This window comes from Cryptosporidium ubiquitum, assembly GCF_001865345.1.
Source record: "Cryptosporidium ubiquitum isolate 39726 chromosome Unknown contig_7, whole genome shotgun sequence".
NCBI lineage: Eukaryota > Apicomplexa > Conoidasida > Eucoccidiorida > Cryptosporidiidae > Cryptosporidium > Cryptosporidium ubiquitum.
The window spans coordinates 84,070-109,269 of record NW_021639830.1 but is presented as its reverse complement, the minus strand read 5'-3'; the positions used below and the strand labels follow the sequence as shown (position 1 = coordinate 109,269).

At 29.9% G+C, this 25,200-nt stretch overlaps 15 protein-coding genes across 15 annotated transcripts; 8 read left to right on the top strand and 7 right to left on the bottom strand.

Moving 5' to 3' along the window:
• Positions 1 to 4: 4 nt before the first annotated feature.
• cubi_00581 (uncharacterized protein) lies at positions 5 to 1,222 on the top strand (the record flags this gene model as incomplete). Its single annotated transcript, XM_029017595.1, has 1 exon — positions 5 to 1,222. One exon carries the CDS (start codon positions 5 to 7, stop codon positions 1,220 to 1,222), a length of 1,218 nt encoding a protein of 405 aa, XP_028873393.1.
• Positions 1,223 to 1,251: 29 nt separating this feature from the next.
• cubi_00580 (uncharacterized protein) lies at positions 1,252 to 1,920 on the bottom strand (the record flags this gene model as incomplete). Its single annotated transcript, XM_029017594.1, has 1 exon — positions 1,252 to 1,920. The coding sequence occupies one exon, from the start codon at positions 1,918 to 1,920 to the stop codon at positions 1,252 to 1,254; it is 669 nt and encodes a 222-aa protein (XP_028873392.1).
• An 88-nt stretch (positions 1,921 to 2,008) lies between these two features.
• On the top strand, positions 2,009 to 2,629 carry cubi_00579 (uncharacterized protein; the record flags this gene model as incomplete). The annotated part of the gene is made up of 1 exon (XM_029017593.1): positions 2,009 to 2,629. The coding sequence occupies one exon, from the start codon at positions 2,009 to 2,011 to the stop codon at positions 2,627 to 2,629; it is 621 nt and encodes a 206-aa protein (XP_028873391.1).
• Positions 2,630 to 2,842: 213 nt separating this feature from the next.
• cubi_00578 (uncharacterized protein) lies at positions 2,843 to 3,646 on the top strand (the record flags this gene model as incomplete). Its single annotated transcript, XM_029017592.1, has 1 exon — positions 2,843 to 3,646. The coding sequence occupies one exon, from the start codon at positions 2,843 to 2,845 to the stop codon at positions 3,644 to 3,646; it is 804 nt and encodes a 267-aa protein (XP_028873390.1).
• Positions 3,647 to 3,974: 328 nt separating this feature from the next.
• Positions 3,975 to 4,962, top strand: cubi_00577 (uncharacterized protein; the record flags this gene model as incomplete). The annotated part of the gene is made up of 2 exons (XM_029017591.1): positions 3,975 to 4,002; positions 4,193 to 4,962. 2 exons carry the CDS (start codon positions 3,975 to 3,977, stop codon positions 4,960 to 4,962), a joined length of 798 nt encoding a protein of 265 aa, XP_028873389.1.
• A 258-nt stretch (positions 4,963 to 5,220) lies between these two features.
• Positions 5,221 to 5,922, top strand: cubi_00576 (uncharacterized protein; the record flags this gene model as incomplete). Its single annotated transcript, XM_029017590.1, has 1 exon — positions 5,221 to 5,922. The coding sequence occupies one exon, from the start codon at positions 5,221 to 5,223 to the stop codon at positions 5,920 to 5,922; it is 702 nt and encodes a 233-aa protein (XP_028873388.1).
• A 68-nt stretch (positions 5,923 to 5,990) lies between these two features.
• Positions 5,991 to 7,103, bottom strand: cubi_00575 (uncharacterized protein; the record flags this gene model as incomplete). The annotated part of the gene is made up of 1 exon (XM_029017589.1): positions 5,991 to 7,103. One exon carries the CDS (start codon positions 7,101 to 7,103, stop codon positions 5,991 to 5,993), a length of 1,113 nt encoding a protein of 370 aa, XP_028873387.1.
• A 786-nt stretch (positions 7,104 to 7,889) lies between these two features.
• cubi_00574 (uncharacterized protein) lies at positions 7,890 to 11,141 on the top strand (the record flags this gene model as incomplete). Its single annotated transcript, XM_029017588.1, has 1 exon — positions 7,890 to 11,141. One exon carries the CDS (start codon positions 7,890 to 7,892, stop codon positions 11,139 to 11,141), a length of 3,252 nt encoding a protein of 1,083 aa, XP_028873386.1.
• A 717-nt stretch (positions 11,142 to 11,858) lies between these two features.
• On the top strand, positions 11,859 to 13,985 carry cubi_00573 (mitogen-activated protein kinase; the record flags this gene model as incomplete). The annotated part of the gene is made up of 1 exon (XM_029017587.1): positions 11,859 to 13,985. The coding sequence occupies one exon, from the start codon at positions 11,859 to 11,861 to the stop codon at positions 13,983 to 13,985; it is 2,127 nt and encodes a 708-aa protein (XP_028873385.1).
• Positions 13,986 to 14,027: 42 nt separating this feature from the next.
• cubi_00572 (uncharacterized protein) lies at positions 14,028 to 16,013 on the bottom strand (the record flags this gene model as incomplete). The annotated part of the gene is made up of 1 exon (XM_029017586.1): positions 14,028 to 16,013. One exon carries the CDS (start codon positions 16,011 to 16,013, stop codon positions 14,028 to 14,030), a length of 1,986 nt encoding a protein of 661 aa, XP_028873384.1.
• Positions 16,014 to 16,239: 226 nt separating this feature from the next.
• On the bottom strand, positions 16,240 to 16,948 carry cubi_00571 (Rab6 protein; the record flags this gene model as incomplete). The annotated part of the gene is made up of 2 exons (XM_029017585.1): positions 16,240 to 16,760; positions 16,813 to 16,948. 2 exons carry the CDS (start codon positions 16,946 to 16,948, stop codon positions 16,240 to 16,242), a joined length of 657 nt encoding a protein of 218 aa, XP_028873383.1.
• A 983-nt stretch (positions 16,949 to 17,931) lies between these two features.
• On the bottom strand, positions 17,932 to 18,426 carry cubi_00570 (uncharacterized protein; the record flags this gene model as incomplete). Its single annotated transcript, XM_029017584.1, has 1 exon — positions 17,932 to 18,426. The coding sequence occupies one exon, from the start codon at positions 18,424 to 18,426 to the stop codon at positions 17,932 to 17,934; it is 495 nt and encodes a 164-aa protein (XP_028873382.1).
• Positions 18,427 to 18,618: 192 nt separating this feature from the next.
• Positions 18,619 to 22,050, bottom strand: cubi_00569 (uncharacterized protein; the record flags this gene model as incomplete). Its single annotated transcript, XM_029017583.1, has 1 exon — positions 18,619 to 22,050. One exon carries the CDS (start codon positions 22,048 to 22,050, stop codon positions 18,619 to 18,621), a length of 3,432 nt encoding a protein of 1,143 aa, XP_028873381.1.
• A 176-nt stretch (positions 22,051 to 22,226) lies between these two features.
• Positions 22,227 to 23,831, bottom strand: cubi_00568 (uncharacterized protein; the record flags this gene model as incomplete). Its single annotated transcript, XM_029017582.1, has 1 exon — positions 22,227 to 23,831. One exon carries the CDS (start codon positions 23,829 to 23,831, stop codon positions 22,227 to 22,229), a length of 1,605 nt encoding a protein of 534 aa, XP_028873380.1.
• A 352-nt stretch (positions 23,832 to 24,183) lies between these two features.
• Positions 24,184 to 25,191, top strand: cubi_00567 (dTDP-glucose 4-6-dehydratase-like protein; the record flags this gene model as incomplete). The annotated part of the gene is made up of 1 exon (XM_029017581.1): positions 24,184 to 25,191. One exon carries the CDS (start codon positions 24,184 to 24,186, stop codon positions 25,189 to 25,191), a length of 1,008 nt encoding a protein of 335 aa, XP_028873379.1.
• Positions 25,192 to 25,200: the final 9 nt, after the last annotated feature.

The following is a 25,200-nucleotide window of genomic DNA, read 5'->3' as shown; positions in this document are numbered from 1 at the left end:
ATCAATGGAAGAAAAAGATAAAATAAATTTATCCGAGGTTTATGAAGAATTATTTGGGTTATTGCGTGATAAAAGAGCAGAAGTAATTAAAGGAAGTATAGAGTTACTTCTTGACCAAAGCGAAACCGAATCTTTATCAGAATATTTACTAAATAATTCCAAATATTTTAGAAGTATTCTACTACTTATTGGAAGCGACATTTTTGGTATATCAGAATGTGCTTTAAAAATTTTGATAAATTTGTCTCAAAATACAAAAATTGGAGAAGATTTGTGCAGTAGTTGGAGTGCAATTGAATATTCAATGGATAATCTAAGAGAACAGATCAAATCAAATTCAACTGTACCATATCATTTATCTTTAAACTTGATGCTAATTTCTAATTTGACACGTTATTCAAAGGGAAGAGAAAAATTATTTATTAAGGCTAAACAAAGTAATGGTTTTTATCTATCCTATTTTATTGAATGTTTGTCTAACCCCAGGGACAAAAAAGAAAAAGAGATGGTTATCAATATTATTAATAATTGCACAAGTTGTGCCCAAGGAAGAATATTTTTTTTTGAAAATGATTTAGGTATTGAGATATTGAACAAAATTTCGGATTTGACACTTAGCTCGAGAAAGAATAATTTGGAAATAACCCAAAGTATGATCAGCATTATTGCACATGTTTGCGTAGATAGAAATATGCACTCAATAATATCAAATAAAGATTGTATTATTATCCCAGTATTATGTTGTTTAGTTTACCCTGGCGAAGATTACAGATATTTAAGGAATAGAAAGAGTAGTAATATATTGTCCAAGCTCCAAAATAAGACGATATTTTTCTCTTCAAAACATGAAGATACATACTTAGATGATAATTCGTTCAGTGAGTTTGATAATAAGAATTTAGACATAAGAGATGGAGTAAATGATGATGAATCTGTAGATTGTACTAAGGAAGACATAGTTTCAGAGTTTATCAAAAAAAATGCAGTTGGCCCCATTAATAAAAATATATCTCAAGACATATTTGACTGTATATTGGTATTATCATCAACAGCTAACGGGAGAAATTCCCTCCGAGAACTAGGTGCATATGAAGTTTTGAGAGTATGGCATTTATATGAGTCAAAAAATGAGATAATAAGTGGAATTGAAGATATAATACACTTATTGGTATACTCTGAAGATGAGCTCTTAGAACAAGATAATAGCCATGTTAATAAATAGAAAATGTAAATTTAAAAACAGTTAAAAAGTTATTTATGTGATTTAATTTCGTTCCATTGAGATTCGTAGAATGAAATTAGTCCTCTAATTTTAAATGCCATGAATGCCGTGTTCTTTGAAGAGTTAATTATGGAAATATATGAACTAGCGTTACTTACCTTTGCTTGAGAATGAGATATATTTTTAGATTCACAACATTTTGGACACTTTCTATTTAATAAGAGGCATGTTACGAGACCTGGATAGTTGTTGGAATACTTAATTTCTTCTGATTTAACATTGTATAATTTGACAAAATCACAGTATTCCAAATATTTTCTCTTTATTGATTCGTCTTGTTCGGCTATTCTTGCTTCTAATTCTATACAGTATTTATAAAATTTATTACAATCCTGCTGATAAACCCATCTCTGAGCAAAATCCAGATAACAAATATTACAGTGCATACCTTCAAACAATCTTGAAAGGGAGTTGTATTTCACAGTAATTTGTTCAATATGATATTTCATATCCATTAGTTTGTTATATAGACTTTCTGCTTCAGAAATTTTCAATGATAAGCTTTTATATTTGAAGATCTTTTCTTGATATCCAGTGTTTTTCTGTGTAGAAAACGTGGTTATTCCACTGTCTAACGCTATCTCATCATAATAATGATAATTACGCTGGTTTATTAAGTAATGTAGGCTATTTCCCATTTTATTTATTCACTATATTAATTCCTTATTAGGCGCAATTATTTGTTACAATTAAGCTTTATAGATTTATTCCAGTTGTGATAAAAGAATGAAACTGGTAGGAATTAATAGTTTTGCCTTAAGACAATTTGTGAAAGGATACAGAGGAAGTTATATTCCTAATATTAGTCCTCATGACTTCTTAAGAAACGTAAATAGTTACATTATGGATAATAATCCCACTTTGGTCGATGGGTATGCAGATTTTTGTAAACATATTTTTATTCCAAATTTCACGGAAGCAAAAAATTCAATTGTTAGAATCACGGATGAAAATGAAAAATATATAAAGACAGGATATATTTCAAGAAGGAAAGAAGAAATTCCAGTACTTTCAAGATGGTTTCCGAAGGATTCTCCACCAGCTTCTCAATTAACTAAAAGTAGGTACTTGGACATTATTTTGTACAGTAGAGAGCAGTGCGAGAAAGAATCTAATGCTATGAACTGCCATATAGAAAATATTCTAGAAGAGAGTGAAATGGACCCAGACTGGTATATCATCTCAATAAAGGCGCAAAATGAAAGTTTCGAAGTACCAATGGAGCCAATTACAATCTTAAGAAATACGTTAATAGAAGAGGGGGGCAGTGGCATCCCATTAAAAAGGGATAGTTACTTAGAGTCGGTGGAGTTTTGGAAAGAACATGCTATTGTATTAAGTTCTTAGACTTACTAAAGTAATCAAATTGGTCTAAATAATAAAAATCAAAGCCGATTAATAGCTTACTTCGAAACAATTAAAGCAGGAGGCATATACGCCATGATTATTTACGTATTTAACCCACTGAATCACAATATTGAGATTTAAAGGTTTTTTTGATGTTTCCTATTTTGAAAAGAGCATTATTCGGAACATAAAGCACATTTTTTTTTTAATAAAATGTATGGAAATAAGGGCAAGGAAATAGGAGTATTTCAGGAGAAAATAGAGCACAGTGGGGAGATTGTAGATGCTACGTTGGCGGAGTTCAACGTTAAATACCAAACATTATTCTTTATTGCGACTCTCATATTATCTATAGCAGGGTTCTTTTCAGCAATATATTCATTATTTGGGCTGAGAATTACGAATTTCGTAAATTCTTGCCTTCAATTAATTGTTGGCGTGCTTCTATTATTGTTGGATATTCCTGGCCAGCCAAGATGGAGTGCGAAGTTTAGAAATGATATAAGGCGTCAAGCAAGAATTTTATCAAAACTAACTGGGAAATCTCTCTCCCTATTGTTTTTGTCATGCCTATGCTCAACCACTCTGAGACCAAATAATAGAGGGGCAATGATATTTTCGATATTTTCAAGAACAAGAGCAAAATCACCTGGATTATTCTTACTAACATTTTTTATTTGCTTAATTACTTCATCTGTTGCAGTATTGGGATTACTTATTTCTTTTGAGAAGGGAATAAGATTGAATAGAATAAAGAAAAGTATAATAATGAGTTATACAAGTGTTGGCGCTTGCAATCCAATTGAAATATATCGAAGCTATGCCCTTTCTGATCCACTATTTGGAATGCTTGGCGACGAGTTCAATCGATTAGTAGGCGATAGAACAGACATCAATTACCAATTCTCACAAGATGAACTAAGCATAATTTTTAATGCATTGGATGACAACCAAAAAGGATCGATTAATGAAAGGGAGTTTGTTGAATTTTTTTCATCTAGGTTTACACTGGTGTAGTTTATTCAGAATACAGCAAAAAAACCAATTAGGATACTATACAATTTAATCTTTATATTTATAGTAACTGAGTCTTGCTATTGAGATAAATCGCTTTTTTAAACTAGATCTAACTATTTTTAGATGAGCCTTGAAGTTAATTCTGTACAAACTTTGTAGGGCATTTAAAGAAAATTTAGGCGGTATTTTTCCAGTACAAAGTCTTATATGAATGTGTGATAGAAAGTGAAATCGAGGGAAATAAATATTTGATGGTATACTGAACATTAATTATATCATTTGTTTTGAACAATTTAACTGAAAATATATTTGATCCATTGTATAAAATATGTATGAAACACAAGGCGGAATTTCAGGTAAGTTAACTATTAGAGTACTTTGCATGTGAGGTAGTTATAAAATACTTTGGCAACATCACTTATGATAGAATTTAAGATATCTTTTAACTTTATATAAATCCATTAACTTAATTACTACTTTGCATTTAATAATGGAAGTACATCTATTTGGTTAAAAAGATAAATTTTTCATAAACTATTTTTATAGATGAAAGGTTTATAGTTGGAATTAAGAACTCTTCGAAGGTAGATGTAACTTTGGCTGATCAACTAATTATAGGTGGGGCAAGAGTAGAAAAGACTCTTCAAGATTTGAATTGTAGGTATCAGACATTATTTTTCATTGGGGCAGGTGCTTCTTCCGCTGCAGGAATATTAGCAGCAACGAATTCTTTGTTTAACATTCAACCTGCAAATATGATTAATTCATTGTTTCAACTTTTATTTGGGATTTTATTGATGGTTCTGGACGTTCCAGGAAGCCCAAGGTGGTCTTCGAGGGGCAGGGCATTAATTAGAAAAGAAGCAAGATTTTTAACTCATTTAACAGGAAAAAGTTTATGTCTATTATTCCTAAGTTGCCTAACATCCACTACTCTTTGGCCTAATAGGAAAGGCGCAGGGATATTGGCACTCCTTGCGTTTCTAACCTCTATTGCCGTTGCTGGGGTTGCAGTAATTGGGTTGTTGATTTCGTTGCAAAAAAGTGTGAGGCTTGAAAGAGTTAGGAAAAATATTATTACAACAAAAACATCGACAGTAGCTGATGTATATAGAAGATACGCAATTGCAGACCCAGTGTATGGGATGCAATTTGAAGAATTTAGTAGAATGGCAGCGGATTATACCAACGGAAGACAACAATTTGGAGTTACTGATTTAAGTATTATATACAATGCTTTGGATGAAAATCAAAAAAGCGGAATAAATGAAAGGGAGTTCTCAGAGTGGGTAAATGGTTCTACTGTTTATCTATAGATCCATAATGAAATCTTGATTGATTAATGAGCCGCTATTGCATTCAATCTAGCCGCTTGTAATTAACCTAATGCTCTAGGTAAGATTTAGTACTCAAGGGAAAAACATTTAAAGTAGTTTGTTCATTTTTTTAAAAATATTTTTTATGCGCCTCTTTTACGTATTTTTTTAGCTTGATAAATTCTAATTGCATAGAAATCTTTTTTTAACATATGTGCCTAGTAAATAATAATATGAATTACCGTTTTTTTGTTGAACATGAGTATTAGTTTAAGAGGTATTCAGAATGCGCTTGAGAACAAACTAGGAGAGTTAGATAAATTAAAATCACATGATTGTAACTTCGAATTTGATATAATTTTGGACAAAGAAGAAAAGGGTGCAATAAAAGAGGGAGTGAATATTACAAACGAACCTAAATGGGATATTGAGGTTCAAAACTTGAAAAATGATATTCGCTGCCTTTTTGATTCATTTGAAAAAGAAATAGATTTACTTGATAATGATGGAGTGAACACCGATAGGTATAATGCACTTCTTCAAAATTTGAAGCACGACTATATTAATATTTGCAAGTATATTGATTCTAGAAAAAAAAAATTTAAACTTTTTGGGAAATCAAATACATCACCTGGAAAAAAGTATCAGAAGTTATATATAGATAAAAACTCAGAATCTTTAGATAGATTTCAACTCTATAGAGAAAAAAATGCACTTAAGGATTCAGTTTCAAACATTAATTCAATAATAGATCAAGCATTGAATACGACCCAATCATTAAGTACTCAGAAGCAGACACTAAAACTCATTTTTGAAAAGACACGCACAATGAAAAAAAAATCTATAAATAATATACAGAGCGTCATCAATTCAATTATTAACTTACAAAGGAGGCAAAATTTGGTGGTTGTAATCGTACTCATATTATTTATTATCATTATAATATATTTTAAGAAATAGAGATGATTAAATTGCGTGTATTATTATAATTACTCTGTAATTAGATAAATTCAGAATTTTGTTAATTATTATATTAAATCTTCTTGAATTCTACTAAGAATCTCGACTTTAATATTGAAGATTTCAAGTAATTTGTTTTTAAAAATGTCTAAACTATCTCCGGAATATCTGAGCATTCCTGTTGCAGTACCTTTAGAACTCCACTTAATTGGATCAAATTCAAATATTATTTGATAGGCAAACGCACCACAGTTTGCAGCAGTATTTTGTATTGCCTTTTCATTAATTTCGGAACTAATATTTATTAGACGGAATCTAATTGTGAATACTGTCTCTGAACTTCTAATAGCTGCTTTATTGTAAAAGTCGCTTCCATGTAGTTTTGAACTCAAATTTTTTTGTAATGGGGTGAATACTGGTATCACATTGTCTAAATTATATTCTTCAGCAACAAAATTTTTGCTCGAATCTTTAATGGCTTTATAAGTTTTAGTTTCTCTATCAAATCTATAGTATTTGAGCGTGTCAGGTGTTAATAACATTGCAACACATTCATCTCCAATGCCAAAATTACTCATTCTTGGCCCTTTGAGTAAGAATTTTTTACTTAGCTCAGTATGAATATTAAGATTTTCATCATTGAAAATATTAGAATAATAGGGATAGATTAACTTAAAATTCCCAATATTGTCTTTCTCTTCGTTACTTTGATTGTTCAGAGTATTGGAAATGTGATGCATCATTTTCTCTCTTGAATTATCCTCATCTCCTAGTACAATTCCAGTCGAAAATTCTCTAAATAGTTTCTGCTTACTTGGAGAAGTATTTTTAATAAATTTTTCGAGTTTGTTCTCTAGTTTTTGTTCGGCAATCTCTTTTTTGTAATTAATTTTTTTATCATAAAAATTATTTTCATAATTATATAATTTATTACCTATACACGGATTTTCATGGAGATCACCCTTTACCCCTTCATTATTATGACTCCATACATTTTTTAACATATTTTTACATGTGTTTTCTGAAATTGTGTCAATATAATTTTTTTCGGAATCAGATTTTTGATAATAAGGGTCCGAAAACAAGTCTTTAGGACGCATCCTTTCTTTTGATTTGATTTTAAGTCTCTCATCAATTAATGTTGAGTAGCGACTAGAGTCTATTACATTTGTTTTGAACATATTCAAATTGTGTAATAAATATTTACGCAGATTTAGAAACGAGTTTAGATGCCATGAAATTTAATAACTGTTTAATAAAATTTATTATAATTCTTTAGTTCAGACTCGCCAATTACTTTACAATGAATCATGTAATTTCGACATTAAAGGCGGAGACATAGACTTGTAACACAGACTTTAGTAAATTAATTTTTATTACATTAAAAAATTATTAAAATTAAAATTTAGAATCTAGACAATTATAAATATATATTTCGTAGAATAACAAAATGATCTTTAGTTAACTATAAATTTGGCTTGTTCACAAGTTTTTTAGAAAACAATAATTTTGAAAGTAGTCAACGACCTGTTATTAGCCATCATTATACACTGTTTGCATGTAGCATCTGTTGTTGATTTTAAAAAAAGCATCAAATCACTAAAATGAAAGTTAAAAGGAAAATATTCTTGTTTTTCATATGGCGCCACCAACTGTCTCGTCTCTTTGCATGAGTAAGCAATGGTAATAGGATAAGAAATGTTGTTCCTGCCAGATTTATTGGAAGAGATCGTTATGGCGAATAAAGCTAAGTATAAACAGTAAAGCATTAATATAATACTGATTTGAATGGACCGACAACACCATTATTTCGCTGTTTTTTCCTCTGTGGGATTAATTTTTGTTTGATGAAAAATAAACACAAAGATTACTATTCCAATATTTGTTGAAAAAACACAACAAAAGTTTTTTTAAATAACTTATCATCTTATTCTAATATTAATTCCATTTTTCTCCGTTTTTTTAGAATGGAGGTTCATAGTGAAATTTTGAGTAAACATAAAATAATCAAAAATGAAGGGATGAAGTTAAAGCAAAGTTTAGAAGAACTTGATCTAAATACCTCCGATAATACTTTAGGTGAAGGTGCTATCAATCATGAAGATGCAAATATTTCTAAAATAAATATTGCCAACTCTTTAAATCTTTCCTCATTAAATAACAGAACAGAGCCTGTTTGTAGGACACAAAGCTTACTTGATAACAGATTAGAAAATCATCAATCACTAGTAGCTGAGTCTAATTTGAATAAAATTGATATTAAAATTTATTCTAAAAAAAAAATAACTTCATCATTATTAAACATCTTAAGAAATCACGCAATTGAAACTTGTTCTTCTGAGAGCAACAAGAATATAACATACTTTTATACCTTATTTCAAGATTGTATTTCAAATTACATAATTGAAGGATTTGGAGGCCTTGTAGTTGACTCATTGATTGATATTTTGCTTCCTGCTAGTAATTTATTTTCTGAAATGGAATTAGAATGCGACTTTCAAAATTATTATCTCATACCATCAATATTGTATTATTATTTAGTTGGTATGAATCCAGGTAATATGCTTTCATCTGAAAAACCCTTTTTAAGTATAAATTCAGGTAACGAAGTAGGCTCATTTTTGTTACCAATTTCAAGAGCCGTTTCAGAAGTTGACTATTCTTGGTTAACAAGGAAAAATTATTTTGACTTGAGTGAACAATTGAACAATAAAATCAGAGATTCTAAACCGGAAAATACCAAAGAAGTGATAAATATTTTTAAAAAAGAACAGATTCCAAATTTGGTGAATAAGATAATCAGCAATTTAAAAAATATTTGCATTATTGCTAGACGAAATGATATCATATATCAACCATCATTTGAAATTTTGTACGAAAGAAGTCCATTTGTTTGTGAGAATAACCAAAATCCGTTTTTTATAGGCAGGCTATTAGAAATTTGTCTTTCAAAATTTCAAAAAGAATTTACTTCTATGTTTCTCCAATTAGATGGGCCTTTAATAATTATCCCGTTTATTTATTACTCCTCAATGCAGGATTTTTTTTTAAGGTTTTTTGGGTTTATTGGGAATAATTGCAGACTAGAACCTAAATATAGTGAATTCTCGAATTCATTATTAGATTTTGAGTATTTGGAATCAAATCAAGAAAGTTTGATTGGCGAATTTGATACAAATAAACCAACCATTCTAGAACAATTTTTGAATGTTGGAATTCCCCCTATTTTATATGAATGGGTAATGGAATCAAACTTTATTCAAAATTTTCTCTCTCCTCTTTCTGATATTATTAATTATAGCAAAGAAGAGTTTGTTGGTGAACCCGAATCTGAATTTAAAAAAACTGATATTATTAATGCAGCTTCAGGAGTTATTGAGGTTATTTTTAGATTGGTTGAATATATGAAGCCAGAGCATACTGGATTGCCTTTAAATATGACTAGTATCGGATTAAAGTGGTTTACGTTTGCTAGTGAATTAAATGATCAAACAAATTTTTACCAACAAAATGAAATAAATGAGAATTTGCATTTTTCATGCGAGATACAGCGTGAAATTTCCAATAAAGATAAATTTGTTTATCCTGAAGATTCTGTGGTAGAAAGTAGTCAATTAAATAATTCAGGCATTAAAACTTCTCAAACTTTTGGAGAAAAAAATTTAGAGTTTGAAAATTCAGGAAAAATATTTAATTCAAATAAGATATTCAATAGTGAAGTGAATTGTTTTGGAAAAAATAAAGATGATAATGGCTATTATGGAACTCAAATTGAAAATTACTTGTCATTAGTGGCAAGTGGTGATGGAGCAATGATTAGAAATCTGTCTGTTTATCAAATTTTGGAAAAGTCAATGTGGTTTTTAAACGGCCTTATTGTTGATTCACCTATGTTAAATTTAATTTGCGAATTGTCAATTCACAATTTCAAGGACACAATAAATGAAAAAATATACATATTAAAATTGAGATCTCTCAATATATTGGAAGAAATATTAAATCTTGCTTTTTCAAAGAACATTAATATCATCGCATATTTTAAAACAAAAATTTTAAGTATTATTAAACCATATTTAAGCAAGTTTTGCGAGTTCATAATCTCAAAATTTGAAATCAGCTCTTATAAGAATGGAACGGGTTATATGGTATCATTGCTAACGATAATTAAAGTAATATTACTTCATGATGAAAACCATGAATTAATTGACAATTTGAAAACTGAATTTTGGACATGGCTTTTAGATTTGTTAATAAAAAGGAGAGAAAACAGCCACATATCAGTTCACTGTAAAACAATTTTTGAACTAGGACTTAGATTTGGGTCATGCTCAACACTGGAAAATTTATTTAATAATGTTAAGTTGGTTGATAAACTATCAAAGTTTATTTACGACGGGACAGATCTTGATGGTAATTGTATAGAAGAAAAGGAGCTTGTAAATAAGAAGACAGGTAAAAGAATAAGAAGAGTTTTTGGCCCAATCTGCAATTTATTTATGGTTTTGGGGAAACATTATGACGATTTCCTGAAAATGATCGTTCCGTCAAATCCTAAAACTCACGAAATAATTAAAAATATTATATTTTTACAACTGAATAAATATAATAAAATAGATGATGATACAATGGAATTTATAAGCTTTGTGATCAAAAATGAATTTGAAATCAATTGTTTATTACAAAAAAACGAAAAATTCAAATTTGAAAGTTCAATTAATATGGAACCACAGAAAATAATATTTTTATTGGCAAACCTGTCATGTAGTACCAAATTTCACGAATTTATAAAAAATTACCAAAATTCATGTAAGAGCAGCAATTTTCAAGATTCTTTTTCAAGAACTAAAGATTTAGATACTGAATTTACTAAGAATATAGAAAATTCTCCACAATCCCCTAATTCCACTAAACACAAAAGATGCACGAACTTAGAAGATTCTTCAAGTGTTAGCGAGATCAACGTTACAAACGCACATTTTTTATCAACAAATTTTAAAAATTACTTTTCTGGAGGTATCATTGATTTATTTAAATGCAACGAAAATTGCGAATGCCCAGGATGGTCATTTTCTAACGTTCTCAACAAGTTGACTACCGAGAAAAATTGTTTCAATGGGATTTCTGTTTTCCCTGTTCTTCCACTTGAAGAAAGTAGGAAAATTAGAGAAACTCGTAAGAGACAAATGAAATTGTATTCTTCAATCCAAAAAAGCGACTGATGCAAATTACACTATTAATGCAATATAAAGATATTTTGTGTTCAAAATACAAAAAAAAAAAAGTGCAGTGTATTTCTTAATTAAGTCTTTATTATTATTAAACCAGGTAATTACAATTTAAGTATCGCAATTCTTAATAAATTTGCAGGGAGATCAATTTTTATAAGTTTATAGGAAACAAGTTGATTTCTTATGATCTAAAATCAAAATTTTGCATTATTGTTAAATATTATTACGTATAATCATGGGCGCTGGAGCGTGTGAGTCCCATATGTGAGCCGTTGACAAATTTATTATATTCCAAACTAAGGAATTAACAAACAACAAAGATATTTTTCAACTTTTTGCAAATTATAAATTTTAATTAATTTGGACGAGTCGAATTTCTTGATAAACTATTGGCGGTAATATAAAAATTTGTTTTATGGATCGTACAGAATAATTTCGACTAAAGTATATTTTTAAGGATTACTTCATCAATTTATTTGATTCAATTATTATGAACTGCTTTTTCTAAAATATTTAATATATATTTTTGCGTTAATAATTGATATCATTTTCTTGGATTTCTATCACTGAACCCTAATGTAATATATATATATATATATGTATATATATATATATATATAATATATATATATATATATATATATCATTCAAATTCCACAGGTAAGAATTGCATTCAAGCCGAGTAATAACTAAAGAAATAGAAAAAACATGTGCGATAGAGTTGATAGGCATGTATTGAGGAAATATGAATTGGTCAAAAAATTGGGAAAAGGCGCATATGGTATAGTTTGGAAATCTATTGATCGTAGGACTGGAGAAGTTGTCGCTGTTAAAAAAATTTTTGATGCATTTCAGAATTCTACAGATGCTCAAAGAACGTTTAGAGAGATTATGATATTAACAGAACTATCTGGCCATGAAAATATTGTAAACCTATTAAACGTCATGAGAGCAGACAATGACAGAGATGTATATCTGGTCTTTGACTATATGGAAACAGATTTACATGCAGTAATTAGAGCAAATATTTTGGAGCCAGTTCATAAACAATATGTAGTTTATCAACTTATTAAGGTAATTAAGTACTTACATAGCGGTGGGCTATTGCACCGTGATATGAAACCATCAAACATTCTCCTTAATGCTGAATGCCATGTAAAGGTAGCAGACTTTGGATTATCTAGGAGCTTTATTAATACAAGACGTATTACAAATAATATACCATCTAGTAACAATGATAAAATGGAGAATTCTGATGATGGCCAACCTATTCTTACGGATTATGTTGCTACTAGATGGTATAGAGCTCCAGAAATACTTTTAGGATCAACAAAATATACAAAAGGGATTGATATGTGGTCCTTAGGTTGTATTTTGGGAGAGATACTCTGTGGGAAGCCAATTTTCCCAGGTTCATCAACAATGAATCAACTAGAAAGAATCATAAGCGTCATAGATTTTCCTTCCAGTGAAGATGTCGAATCAATCCAATCACCTTTTGCTCTTACAATGATCGAGTCATTAAAAGAAAAGGTTGAGATAAACCAGCCAAATAAAAAGGATATATTTTTTAAGTGGAAAAACTTACTATTAAAAATAAACCCAAAAGCCGATTGCAACGAACAAGCATTAGATTTATTAGATAAATTACTACAATTTAATCCAAATAAGAGAATTTCTGCAATTGATGCATTAAAACACCCGTTTGTTTCTATATTTCACAATCCAAATGAAGAACCAAACTGTGATCATATAATTACTATACCAATCAATGACAACGTTAAACAATCAATTGACGACTACAGGAATTTAGTGTATTCAGAAATATCAAGGCGTAAACGAGGGTTAATTAGTAACAAATTCCAGCATGCTCAAAATCCAGACAATACTAAAATGAATAGTTTTAAAGATAATAAAAGCTCTGGAATTGCTGAATTCACTTCGCCGGAGGCTAATTCCAACAATATTAAAAGTAAATCCAATGAAACAATCTATAGCAGGTTCCAAAGTGAGCTACAATTCAACAAAAGTTCTATTAATAAATACCCAACAGTGGATAATACGAAGAAAGGAGGGCTACTAGGAAACTTTTTTTCACAAGTATATAATACTCTTGTTTCAGGCTCAAACAATAATAAGACAATTGCCTTCGGCAACAATCCAACCATTTCTAATTATTCCAATGGGAAGGTTGATGAAAAGCACATAAGACAAATGAGGTCCGCAACTTCTTATTACTCTAGTTCGATAAACAACTCATTAAAGAAAGCGGGCCATATAGGAAATCATACGAACTCTGCAAATGATAATGCAGCAAAATTAACGGATAGTGGTATTAAAAACTCAAAGTATATACCAACAGGTGCAGTAATAAAGAATAGTGTTAACTCCGCATTTTCGGTAAGTACAAATTGCGGTGGAAACTCTCATGTTTATTATCCAAGAGCATATATGTACAACAATATAAAACAAAATTTACAAGATTACTCTTTGATCAAGAACCCAGAATCAAGTAATACGGTATCAGGAAAAAACACTTCCAGTCCAAATGACATGAATAATCTTCCGGAATCTTTAAACAAATTTAAAATGAATTGCCATGGCTCCAATCAGTTAAACATGATTAATCTACAGATGCAACCAAATCGGAGCAATACAAGCAAAATAACATATTATAATGAACCCTTAATTGAACCAAATTCAAAATCAAACAATATAGCCGCTAGAAAAAGTAATTCACTGTCTGGGACTGGAGTGAACACATATCATCATCTTCCATTTCATACATCACAGTCTAACAAAAGTACAAACAAGAATTATTTATATAAATATTAGTTTATAATAATATAAATATTAAAATTTCTTATAAACGTGAGATTATATTCTAAGTGATATCGATGTCTTGTTACTATTTGAAGGGTTTGTTGGCCTTGCAGATTTTGGATTAAGAATTTGATCCTCGGAAACTTTTCTTTTTTTTCTGTTGTCCAAATGAATTGAATCATCATTATATTCTTGAATTAATGTTTCTTTGCTATTTTCGGAACGATTCATATTCTCAGTATTTATATCTATATACTTGGAATTTCTGAGCAACAAATTGAGCTCATCTTCATTAATAGTAAAATGATCTTCGACAATCACATTTTCATCATCATCGTCATCAGAAATGTTGATTATCTCGTTTTTGGCATCGTAACGCTCATTTATCTTGTTTGAAAAAGATGAATCTGAATCTTTAGAGATTTCTTCTTTTGCCGTACTTAAATATTCGATAATTGGCGAAGTTAAAGAGTTAGTTCTTGCAGTTTCGTTTTTAATCGAGTCCGTCGAATTTTTTACGAAGATTTCTTCAGAAACATTTTCATTTTGTTCAATTTTATCAAAAATTCCCGAATTTATTCGAATTTTGTTGTTTTCTCTGGGAATATTGGGGTTGTTTATAATCATCTTGACAAAACTATCGACTTTGAGCATACTTGGTCTGATTATCTGATAGCACAATGGGCATTTCCATCTAGTGTTGAAAGCTTTAATTGTTGAATTAATCTGAATAAAAGCTTTAATATCAAAACAATTTATATGATGGCAGAATGTTCCACGGCCAGGAAGTTCAATAGTATCCATAGTTAAAGGGCATAAGGTATTTAAATATTGATCTTTATTCAAGCAAATTATTTCATCTGACGATTCATCATATAACTGGTTATTTATAGGTGACGAGTGAAAAGTATTTTCTAGAATGTTTTTGAAGTGAGATTTTGAAATTTCGATCGATAATGTACTTTCAGAAAGTATCATGCTCAGAATATTATTGCAACTAATTGTTTTAGTCAAAAATAAACCAATTATATATGGTGCTGTAGGAATGGGTAATAACCCATCAGTTTCTGAGTCTTTAAATAAGGCATTTATTGTACTAAACGAAATATTGATGCTTTGTTTCGTTGTAAGCTGACTATTAACTAAATAATCTTTCAAATATAATGGGCAATCTCTTCTAATGTGGTCGTAACTTGGTGATTCAATGTTTTGAACTGTTCTACCATTAGCTTTAATAGATAAAATTCTAGGAAACTCGTGATTAAGATCCATCCTGTCAAGTCTTAAACAATAAACCATAATGTTATAAATATCTGACTCATTAGATTCTAAATCTTCATTCATAAATATATTTGGTGAAAAAGAATACTTAGATGTAAAATGAGGAAGATGGTTTGAGTTATTAAAGTTTATATTTCCATATTTTGGATGTATGTTGTGAATTGCAGTATAGGAATAAAAAGTCGTAAAAAAAAGTGGCTTAATTATTTTGTTGTATGGATCGATCACAAAGAACCTACAAAATGGACAAATGAAATTAATTGAATTAACTTTGATATTCTTTCCCTCTTTTTTTGATATACTTTCAATGAAAACCATCATGTGATTATTATTGAATTCAGCTCTTTCTATATCAAAACCTACACAACGAGGGTGAAATGTTCTGTAACAGGCGTTGCACTTAACAATATTGCCACAAAGGTTTTGCTGGCACATTGAACAGGTTGAATCTCGAATATTTCCTGAAAATAAATGGAAATACTCATTTATCTCAACTGTATTTAAATCTGTAGGTTCATTGTTGGGTAAAATTGAAGTTTCAGGCGAAAAATTTTGTTTTTCAGCTGAAAGTTTATCTCTAGATCCACAACTAAAATTATTTGAATTTAAAAGATGATCGGGCGAATTATTTAATATTATGTCGATACAGTCACTTTTTTTTGTATTGGATTTAATATAAATGCCTAATTGCTTTGCTAGAGATTTTAAATCCTGAAGTCTTTGCTTCTTCAAGTATTCACTCCAACCATTCCTATCCATATCTTATGTGCTCCATAAACACTCTAGCAATTTTCCAGTCAGTTGATTTCAAATTACATTGAATTTAATTGCAATTAACAATTTTTATTACACGTCGTACTTCAGTTGGCGCTATTCTTAAATTCTTAAGCCAACTGAAATTATAAATAAAAAGAAAAATTAAATTTATAACAAAACTACTAGCATATAATATTTTGATTGAATAATTTTGTGTAGTTAAATTGCCTTAACACGAACACTTTTTATAATTAAAACGAGCTCTTTCATCACCAGCTTGTAAATCAACAATTTTATTGATATTGTTTTCCAAGCCACCAGAACTGTTTGCTTCATTTTTCCCTTCCTGAGCGCAATCTAGATTAGGAAGCGTAGAAGCAAGTTTTTTGAATAGAGATTTGATATTGTACCCATTCTTTGCACTGGTTTCAATAAACATAATATTATTTTCTTGTGCGAGTTTCTCCGCTTCTTCATATTTCACTTGTCTTCTATCTTCAAGGTCAGCTTTATTACCAATCAAAGATATTATGACATCTTTTCCTCTCTCGTTTCGGACATCTTCTATCCATTTTGTCGTGTTCAAAAACGTTGATCTATTCGTAATATCATATACGACTACTGCCACAGAAGAATCTCTAATATAACTAGGGATTAAACTTCGGAATCTCTCCTGGCCAGCAGTGTCCCATAGTTGAAGACGAATAGTTCTGTCCTCCAAATATAGTGTTTTGCTTAAAAAATCAATTCCTAATTGGAATTCATAATTAATAAAGACTAATAATACGAAGTCCCAACTTACCAATTGTTGCTTGATAATTATTATCGAACGTATCATACATAAATCTGGTGATAATTGATGTTTTCCCGACTGACTGTTCTCCAAGGAAAACAAATTTGAATTTACTTATTTGATTCCGGTTAGAATTGTCTGTCATTTAGTGAATTACCATAAACTCGAGAAATAGAAGTGATATAAATGCAACTCAATAAATGGTCAAAGCTTTATTGTTAATTTTTATGCTAAGATTTAAAAAATTTTATATTTTATACACTTAGTTGAATTATTTCAAATGTGGCACGATCAAAGAGGGGCACATTATATTTAATACTTGACAATACTGCTAATAAATTTTTATATCATTTTTCAAAAGTTATTAATCACCGTGAACTTTCAACCAAAATCAAATTCTCAATTAATTACTGATGTGCAATGTTTTGAGTCTATAATTGTGAATAATAATGTAATCTTTTTAAATTGAATAATTCAAATCACTTCATCAATCGGAAGTGATTTTTTTACTTTTCATCATTTAATTATATGCTAGATCTGTATAGTTCTCTATTAATATTCCTAGTTATTTATATTCACTGAGGGTCTATTCAACTTAATATTGTTATCCTTTTGTTCTAGGGATAACTGAACACAAAAGAAATAAAAAGTTAATAAGATCAACACTCTAAAATAAAGATTAGGAATTTGTTCAATTTTGCAAAAGGAACTTTAATTAAATAAGAGTAGATGTTTCTAGTTACAGCAAATCTTTTTCTAAGAATTCATTAAACATTCTGAGTCCGTATTTATAGTTATCTATAGTCAAGTTGCATCTCCATGATGCAAATTGCCAACTATTAGATTGTAAAAATTTAAAGATCAATTTCAATAATGAAAATGCGAAATCAAAAGAATATAGAAATTATTCAAGATCTAAGTAATTACTGAAGAAACTTGGTTTATTTTAGAAAACATATTATTCAAAAAGTAAATAGAAATTGAATAGCCACAATATTTTAAACTAATTGAATTTTGTAACTAGGCTCCTTCAAAAATTGAATTAGTAATTGAGTATATTGCATAATTTTGTTTAAATCACCAAAAAAAAAGAGCCAATCATTTATTAGTTAACATTTTTACATGATTTCAATTAACAACTAATTGATGGAATGCAGGCTCACCATCAATTGGTTTAATTTTCCTTGGCAATACAACGAAAGACACCTTGGCTGATTCATTAGATAGATTCCGGAATGAGAAGAAATGGTTAGGAGGAATATGTACATAGCTTCCATTCGACATTTTAAATTCGTATTTGTTATCTAATGTATAAATAAGAGAATTTGCTTTACATGACAAAATATGAACAACGATAAAACCGTGAGTATTTTTTTCATATTTGGTCTTTGTATTACCACCAATTTTTACAATAGATAAAGTAAACTTTGCATTACTTAATAATGAAGAAATCGCCAATTCATCAGAGATTTGAGAAGAAGAACGCTTCATGCTTTTAGAAATCTCCGAGCTCATTAAAATTGCACCTTCATGTTCGGGAACTTTTCCCAGAGAAGGAAGTCTTTCAATATTCTCAACAATGGAGTTTTCGTTAATATTTGAAGAACTTTTCTTCTTCCTCATTTTCAAATTTCTAGAATGATCGAAATATAGATTTTCTACGTGCCTCAAGGATTTATTTAAATGTCTCGAATATTACATATCCAATCCTTGTTCTATAAAGAAACAAATCGGAATTTTGCCCAATATTAAGTACAAAAAATTCAACATAAATTAGATGATTGAACAAAAAAAGGCGTCACAAAGTGCCGCCATTTACCTTTGTTTAATTATCTCATCAATTGTGTTAATAGTGTGGTTAATTGAGGAATTTGATAATGAGTGGTCATTCATCAGTTGCTTTAATGCTGCCAAGGTATCCTTTAGTGCTTTATTTAGCTGAGGAAATGAATTGGCCACTGAAATGATGAAGTGGGCGGAATGCTTCAGTAAAATACTGAAATTAATTATCAAATTGCAATAAATATGACTACCTAGCTGGGAATTTATTATATCTTGTGTTATACAAAGAACTCTAACAACCGACCTTTCTGCAACGGGCAGGAATGCTGTCTTTTCGCTAGAAGAGTTTTCTGATAAATAATTTGTTGATTTAGATGGGGAAATTATGATATTAGAAAGCCATGATAATAATGAAACGCACTGAATTATTTGGTTTTCTATTTGAAAATCAAAACTGAACATTTTAGTATCTGTAACGTTATATTTTCCCCACAAATCAATTAGCGATCTGGTATTCAGTAATTTGTCCAACTTATTTGCTATTTTAGGTAGAATGGTATGTTCGCAGAGTATCTGTGGAGTATTATAACAAACTCTATCAATAAATGAACGTGTCCTTTCGAGATAAACATTGAAATCCACACGATTGTTAAGACTTTTGTATTGAAATCCTTGCTCTACAATTTGTTGTACAATATTCGTATTTCTACAAAAGATATTTGAAAAAAACATAGATAACAGTTTACTTGTTAATTGATTTTCGATTTGACTATAGTTTGCATATTTGTTCCAAATAATACAAAATATTTCAAAATCTGCGTTTTGAAAATGATTAATAATTGGGTTTTTATGTTTAATTACTTCATGAAAATAAAGCATTATGAGCGAAATGTTGCACAGTATTTCAATTGAATTTTCTTCAGAAAGATAATTGCTGGCTTTTTTAATATATATATCTGGATTTGAAGTAAATTCTTTAAGTTTTATTTCATTTGAACATAATTCAAAATATAACTCTTGAAAATGGCATTCTTTAACGTAGACTGACTCTTGAATAAAAATATATTCTAGTGTGAAGTATACTGCCATATTTGGTTCAAAATAAAACATTTCTAGCCATTTCAGTGTAGATTCAGCATTATCAAATAAAGATACTTCATTTTTTAAAGATTCTAAGGAGCTCTTGCGATCCTTTAACCATAAGTTTATTCTTTCTTTAAAAAGATTTACATTATTCAAAGAAAAATACCAAGGTTGAATTTCAGTAAAACTATTAGGAATTGAAGGTATTATTAATGATTCCGGGATCATTATTGCGATAATCTCGGAGAATATAACTTTCCAAGTTCTAGGGTTTAAGACGCTCTGAAAGGGTAATTTCTCCCATGAGTCTACCCATCTTAATATACTCCTCCAAGGTACGATATGAAAATTTGTCGTAATTAGCTTTCTATCTAATTTATCGGCCTCAATTGTTCTTGAAAAAAAATAAATGAGAAATATTGAGAAATATCCTTGTATGTTTTCGTCATCTAAATTAGTTTGTGAGAATGGTTTTGAGTGTTTCAATAACCATTCAAAAGAAATGCATTTGTCATTTTTTTTAATCCAATCAGATATGTAGTCTAATATAGATATTATTATTATGTCAATGTTTTTAGTTTTAAATAAGAAGTTTGAAGATTTATTAATATTTGAACGATTTAATTTGCTAATTTTAAAATTCTTTTGGATTGAAAAAACTTCCTTAATTTTACTTGAATAACCATACTTTTCTGAAATCCGATTATTTATGACAGATTGTATACTGGTAATACTTAAAGATATGGAATAAATAAATGGCAAAATGTGTTCAAGTTTTATATCGATTTCATTTAACAATAATTGTATCAGATTAGAATTGCACCAATACATTTCATCTATTAATATGCATCCTCTGGAGTTTATACAGTTCAGGAGATTTACTTTTTCCTCATTATTAGGTCTATTAGTTTCTTCATTTATACTACAAAATTTAACAAGTTTAGGGAAAGATTCCAAATAATTGTAAAGAAATGTATCTGATAATGAAAAATAGTTTATTTGAATTAAGTTAGAAATACTTTTAACTACGTTCGATGAAACTGATATATTGTAAATATTATCTGATAATAGTCTGAAAAATATATATATATTTGATTCAGATTTTGAAGTTCCAGTATAGTTTGGAAATAGAAAGTACTTTAAAATTATTTCAATAGGTTCATCGGAAATTACTACTAACTTTTTCATTATCTCGACAGTATTTCTATTCACACTACCAGTAATAGACAATTGATTATTCATTGAAAAAAGAATAATCAAAATTATTGTATACTTAACAAACTCTTTTTCTGGATTCATAAGTGACAAAGTTGAAGTTGAAATTTCTAATGTAGGAATGTGGTTTATAATTGATGAAAAAAACTGTTCATCCTTGGTAATTTCCAGCCATAATTGTTCTATTGAAATAAAACTATACAAAATAAATCTATCAAGAAATAATGGATTTATACTTTTTGGGTTTGCTGTAATTGTTTTTTGACGATGTTTTAGTAAAAATAACTGTTGAATTAACTCATTATTTAAATCGTAGGAAATATTTGAAATCATTCTGCAAACAGTTATTGTAAAAGAAAGCTCCGCCATATCTGGGCTAATCTCCTTTAAAGTATTTGTGATCAATAGAATAATTTGATTAATAATAGATTTAACGAAAGCATTGTAATTAATAGAATCAAATCTACTTCTGACTATTTCTGATTTTAATAATAACAGTAAGCTGCATAAAGCCGGGCAAATACTATATGGGCCTACCAATAAAAAAAAAAGTGTTTCGATTTCATCATTCAATTCAATAGGAATCGAATTGATTTCAATAATTCCCTTTTTTCTTAGTGAAAGTATGTAATCTGACACTATTAAGTCCCAAATGGCATGATCAATATTATATGCTAAATTCAAATAACTGTAGACCATTTGATTGAACTTTAGATCATTTTCAATAACTTTAGCATTTTCAAAAAACTTAATTGCGACCCAAAATATTAAATAAAGTATGTATTTCTTGTTAATTGATGAAAAATCAATAAAAGACTTGAATTCATAAATACCAATAGGGTATGAATTTAAACTGTTAACGAATTGTTTGAGCTTGCTGAACAAATCAAATAGATACTTATCATCTGAATTTTTAAATGAAAAAAGATCATATTTGCAAATTTCATATATTTCATTCAAATTTTGTTCTAAATGAAAATCCCTTAAATAGTCGTCCTCAACATTTTTACCATTCAAAAATGATGTAATAACAAAGACAAGCCTAGAATATTTATTTTCAATGGAGTATTGAAACCATTCACTAGAAATAAATCTTTCATCACCGTAATTATAGAAATAATCAGATAACTCAAATGCCAGCAACCTTCGTCTATTATCAAATGACATAAATATTTTATTTAATAAAATGAACTTAAGAAAAACTCCGCGCAAATAGGTTAAAAAAAAAATACTATAATGCATTTATCCCACAAAATTAAAGAAAAACTTTCTACAACGAAACTAAACCGCATATACATATAATTTCAAATCTATCGTTTCGCTAGATACTTTTTATCATTACCCTATTTTGAATTTTCTAACCCCTTTTTTTCAACTATATCTTCAAAGTCCTTATCATTCAACGAATTTGCCTTCAATTCAGAATCTATATTTTCTACCAAAGCTTCTTTTGTCTCTGGTTCCAATTTCTGGACGTCTGTATCATTGCAAGATTTAACTTCTAAACTATCCAACTTTGAATTGGAACTTTCGGCTCCGGAATTTTCCAATACTATTCTGTTTTCACAGTTATCTAATGCATTCGAAGCATAATTCCCGCCAATAAATTCAGGGCCTCCGCTACCATCTTCCTGGGCTTGGTCTACCATTTCCGTGTCGGCTTGGAGTTTCTCTTCTGAGTGTGGGGCATTAACAAGCTTCTCTTCCTGAGTACGGTTTTCGTCCACTAAGCATGATTCAACGGTATAGTCGGCAATATTCACTGAACTATCTAGGTTTTCTTCATTCTTCGTTTCTTCTGTCTGCAAATTATCCAAGTCCGCTGGCCCATGCTCACTAAGAGCTTTGTCCACCTGATCTGCGCCACCAAGGACTAAATCCGCATTATTATTCGAGTGTGTAGCAGGATTATTAGTAATATCCAAACCCAAAACATCAAAGGTCATTTTTTTGTTTGATTCCAAGTTTTTTTCTGAGTCACTTAAAGTGAGTAGATGTTCATCGAACTTTTGTAATATCCTCATTTGCTGAAGTTCCATATCATTCTTTGGAAGCTTTCTATAATTTTCGTACAAATCACTTGTTTTCAAAAATTCCTCTCTTTGTTTAGAGTACTCTTCTCTTAAACTCAAACCCTCACCTACCAACTCACCATTCTCAAGAGAAGATTTGATCCACCTCAGTCTACTTCCATCTCTCCACTCTCCAACCTTACCTTCCTTTTTAATATTATAAAATATGCCAATTCCGTGTTGTTTTCCGTTCTTCCACTGGCCAATGTATGCTCGACCGTCAGGCCATGTAAACTTCCCATCACCATCTTTTTTATCGTTAATGTATTGTCCTTCATAACATCTATGATCAGTCCAATCAAATTTTCCATAGCCAAACATATGATTCTTTAGCCAATAGCCCGTATATACTCTTCCATCATTCCAGTAATAAATTCCATAACCATTTATTTGGTTTGCGTCAAAATTACCAATATACTTTGAGCCGTCATGCCATGAAAACTTTCCAAAACCTTGTTTAAGACCATATGCATAACTTCCCTCAAAGTGGCTACCATCAACCCAGCTTTCAATAGCCTTACCGTGCTTCTTGTCATTCTTCCACTCACCTACGTATTTACTTCCATCAGAGTGCGTATATGTGCCATGGCCATGTGCTCTATCATTTTGCCATTCGCCTTCATATTTATCGCCATCAGTATGAATGAATATTCCGTATCCATTTGCTGTACCATTTACAAAATTCCCTTCAAAAACAGCACCATCTGGCCATTTTTGAATTCCATACCCATGTTTATTGTCTCCTAACCACTCACCCTCGTATGTTATCTTATCCTGAAGCTCTACCAGAGGCCGTTTTTCAACCTTTAATTCCGGGGCCTGTGGAATTTCTTTATTTTCAATGTGTTTATTAGCCTTTGATTTACAGCCACCCATATTAAATTATATAGGGCAACCAATATTTTATTCTGGGCTATATTTTTTTGTAAATTGAATAGTTTATGAATGGTTACAAGTTTAAAAAAATCTGGAAAAATGAAAATATTTTACGGTAATGAATGAAAATATTTCACCACTCAAAGTTTAAATTACTTGAAATTGTTCTACAGAGTTGATTATTACAATTTTTCGACATGTGGGGAAACGCAAAAGATACCCACACACTCTACACACATTTTGCCGCTTATGGCGCTATGGTATCATGTGGTTGAAGGCGCGCAAATATATAATTTTGCTTTTTCTCTTAAAAAAGTTATGCAGCTGTACTTAGACTTTAAATACTCAAAAAATGTCAAATATTACTGTTCTTGTCACCGGGGCATCCGGATTTATTGGCTCTCATTTAGTCGAATACTTATTGGATAAAGGTTATTATGTAATTGCATTAGACAACTTCTTTAGTGGTGACATAAAAAATATTTCCGTGTACAGAGACAATCCAAGGTTCGAAATAATTAGATACGATATTATTGACGATATTAGACTAGAAGTCGAAGAGATTTATCACCTTGCGTGCCCTGCGTCTCCCATTCATTATCAAAGGGACCCAATCTATACATTAAAGACATGTTTTATAGGAACAATGAACATTTTAGAGATAGCCAAAAGGACTAACGCAAGAGTTGTATTTGCATCTACCTCGGAGGTTTATGGCGATCCATTAATTCATCCCCAGAGTGAATCTTATTACGGAAACGTGAATACAATTGGAACTAGAAGTTGCTATGATGAGGGAAAACGAATTGCCGAAACTCTTTGTATGGAATATTATAGAAATAATGGCGTTGATGTAAGAATAGCTCGAATTTTTAATACGTACGGTCCTAGAATGTTATTCAACGATGGAAGAGTAGTGTCAAACTTTATCCTTTCTTCATTGGTCAATGGTGAATTGCCTATATATGGTGATGGAACGCAAACAAGAAGTTTCTGCTATATTTCTGATATGGTCGACGCTCTTTACAAACTAATGAAAATTGACAGAAAAGAATTTTTAGATAATACCCCGTTTAATTTAGGAAACCCTAACGAAATTTCGATACTGGAACTTGGTGAAATAGTTAGAAAAAATGTAAACCCCAATTTAAAGGTGACGTACAGAAAGTTTCCAGCAGATGACCCTAAAAAGAGACAACCTGACATTTCTAGAGCAATCAAATTATTAAAGTGGCAACCGAAGGTTAATATTGAGGAGGGAATCAAGGAAACTATTAAAGATTTTAAAACGAGATTGGATAACAATAAAGAGCAAATTCAAATTTTTCACCAGAAAGAAGCTAAACCTGTATTAAATTAATGAGTTTTT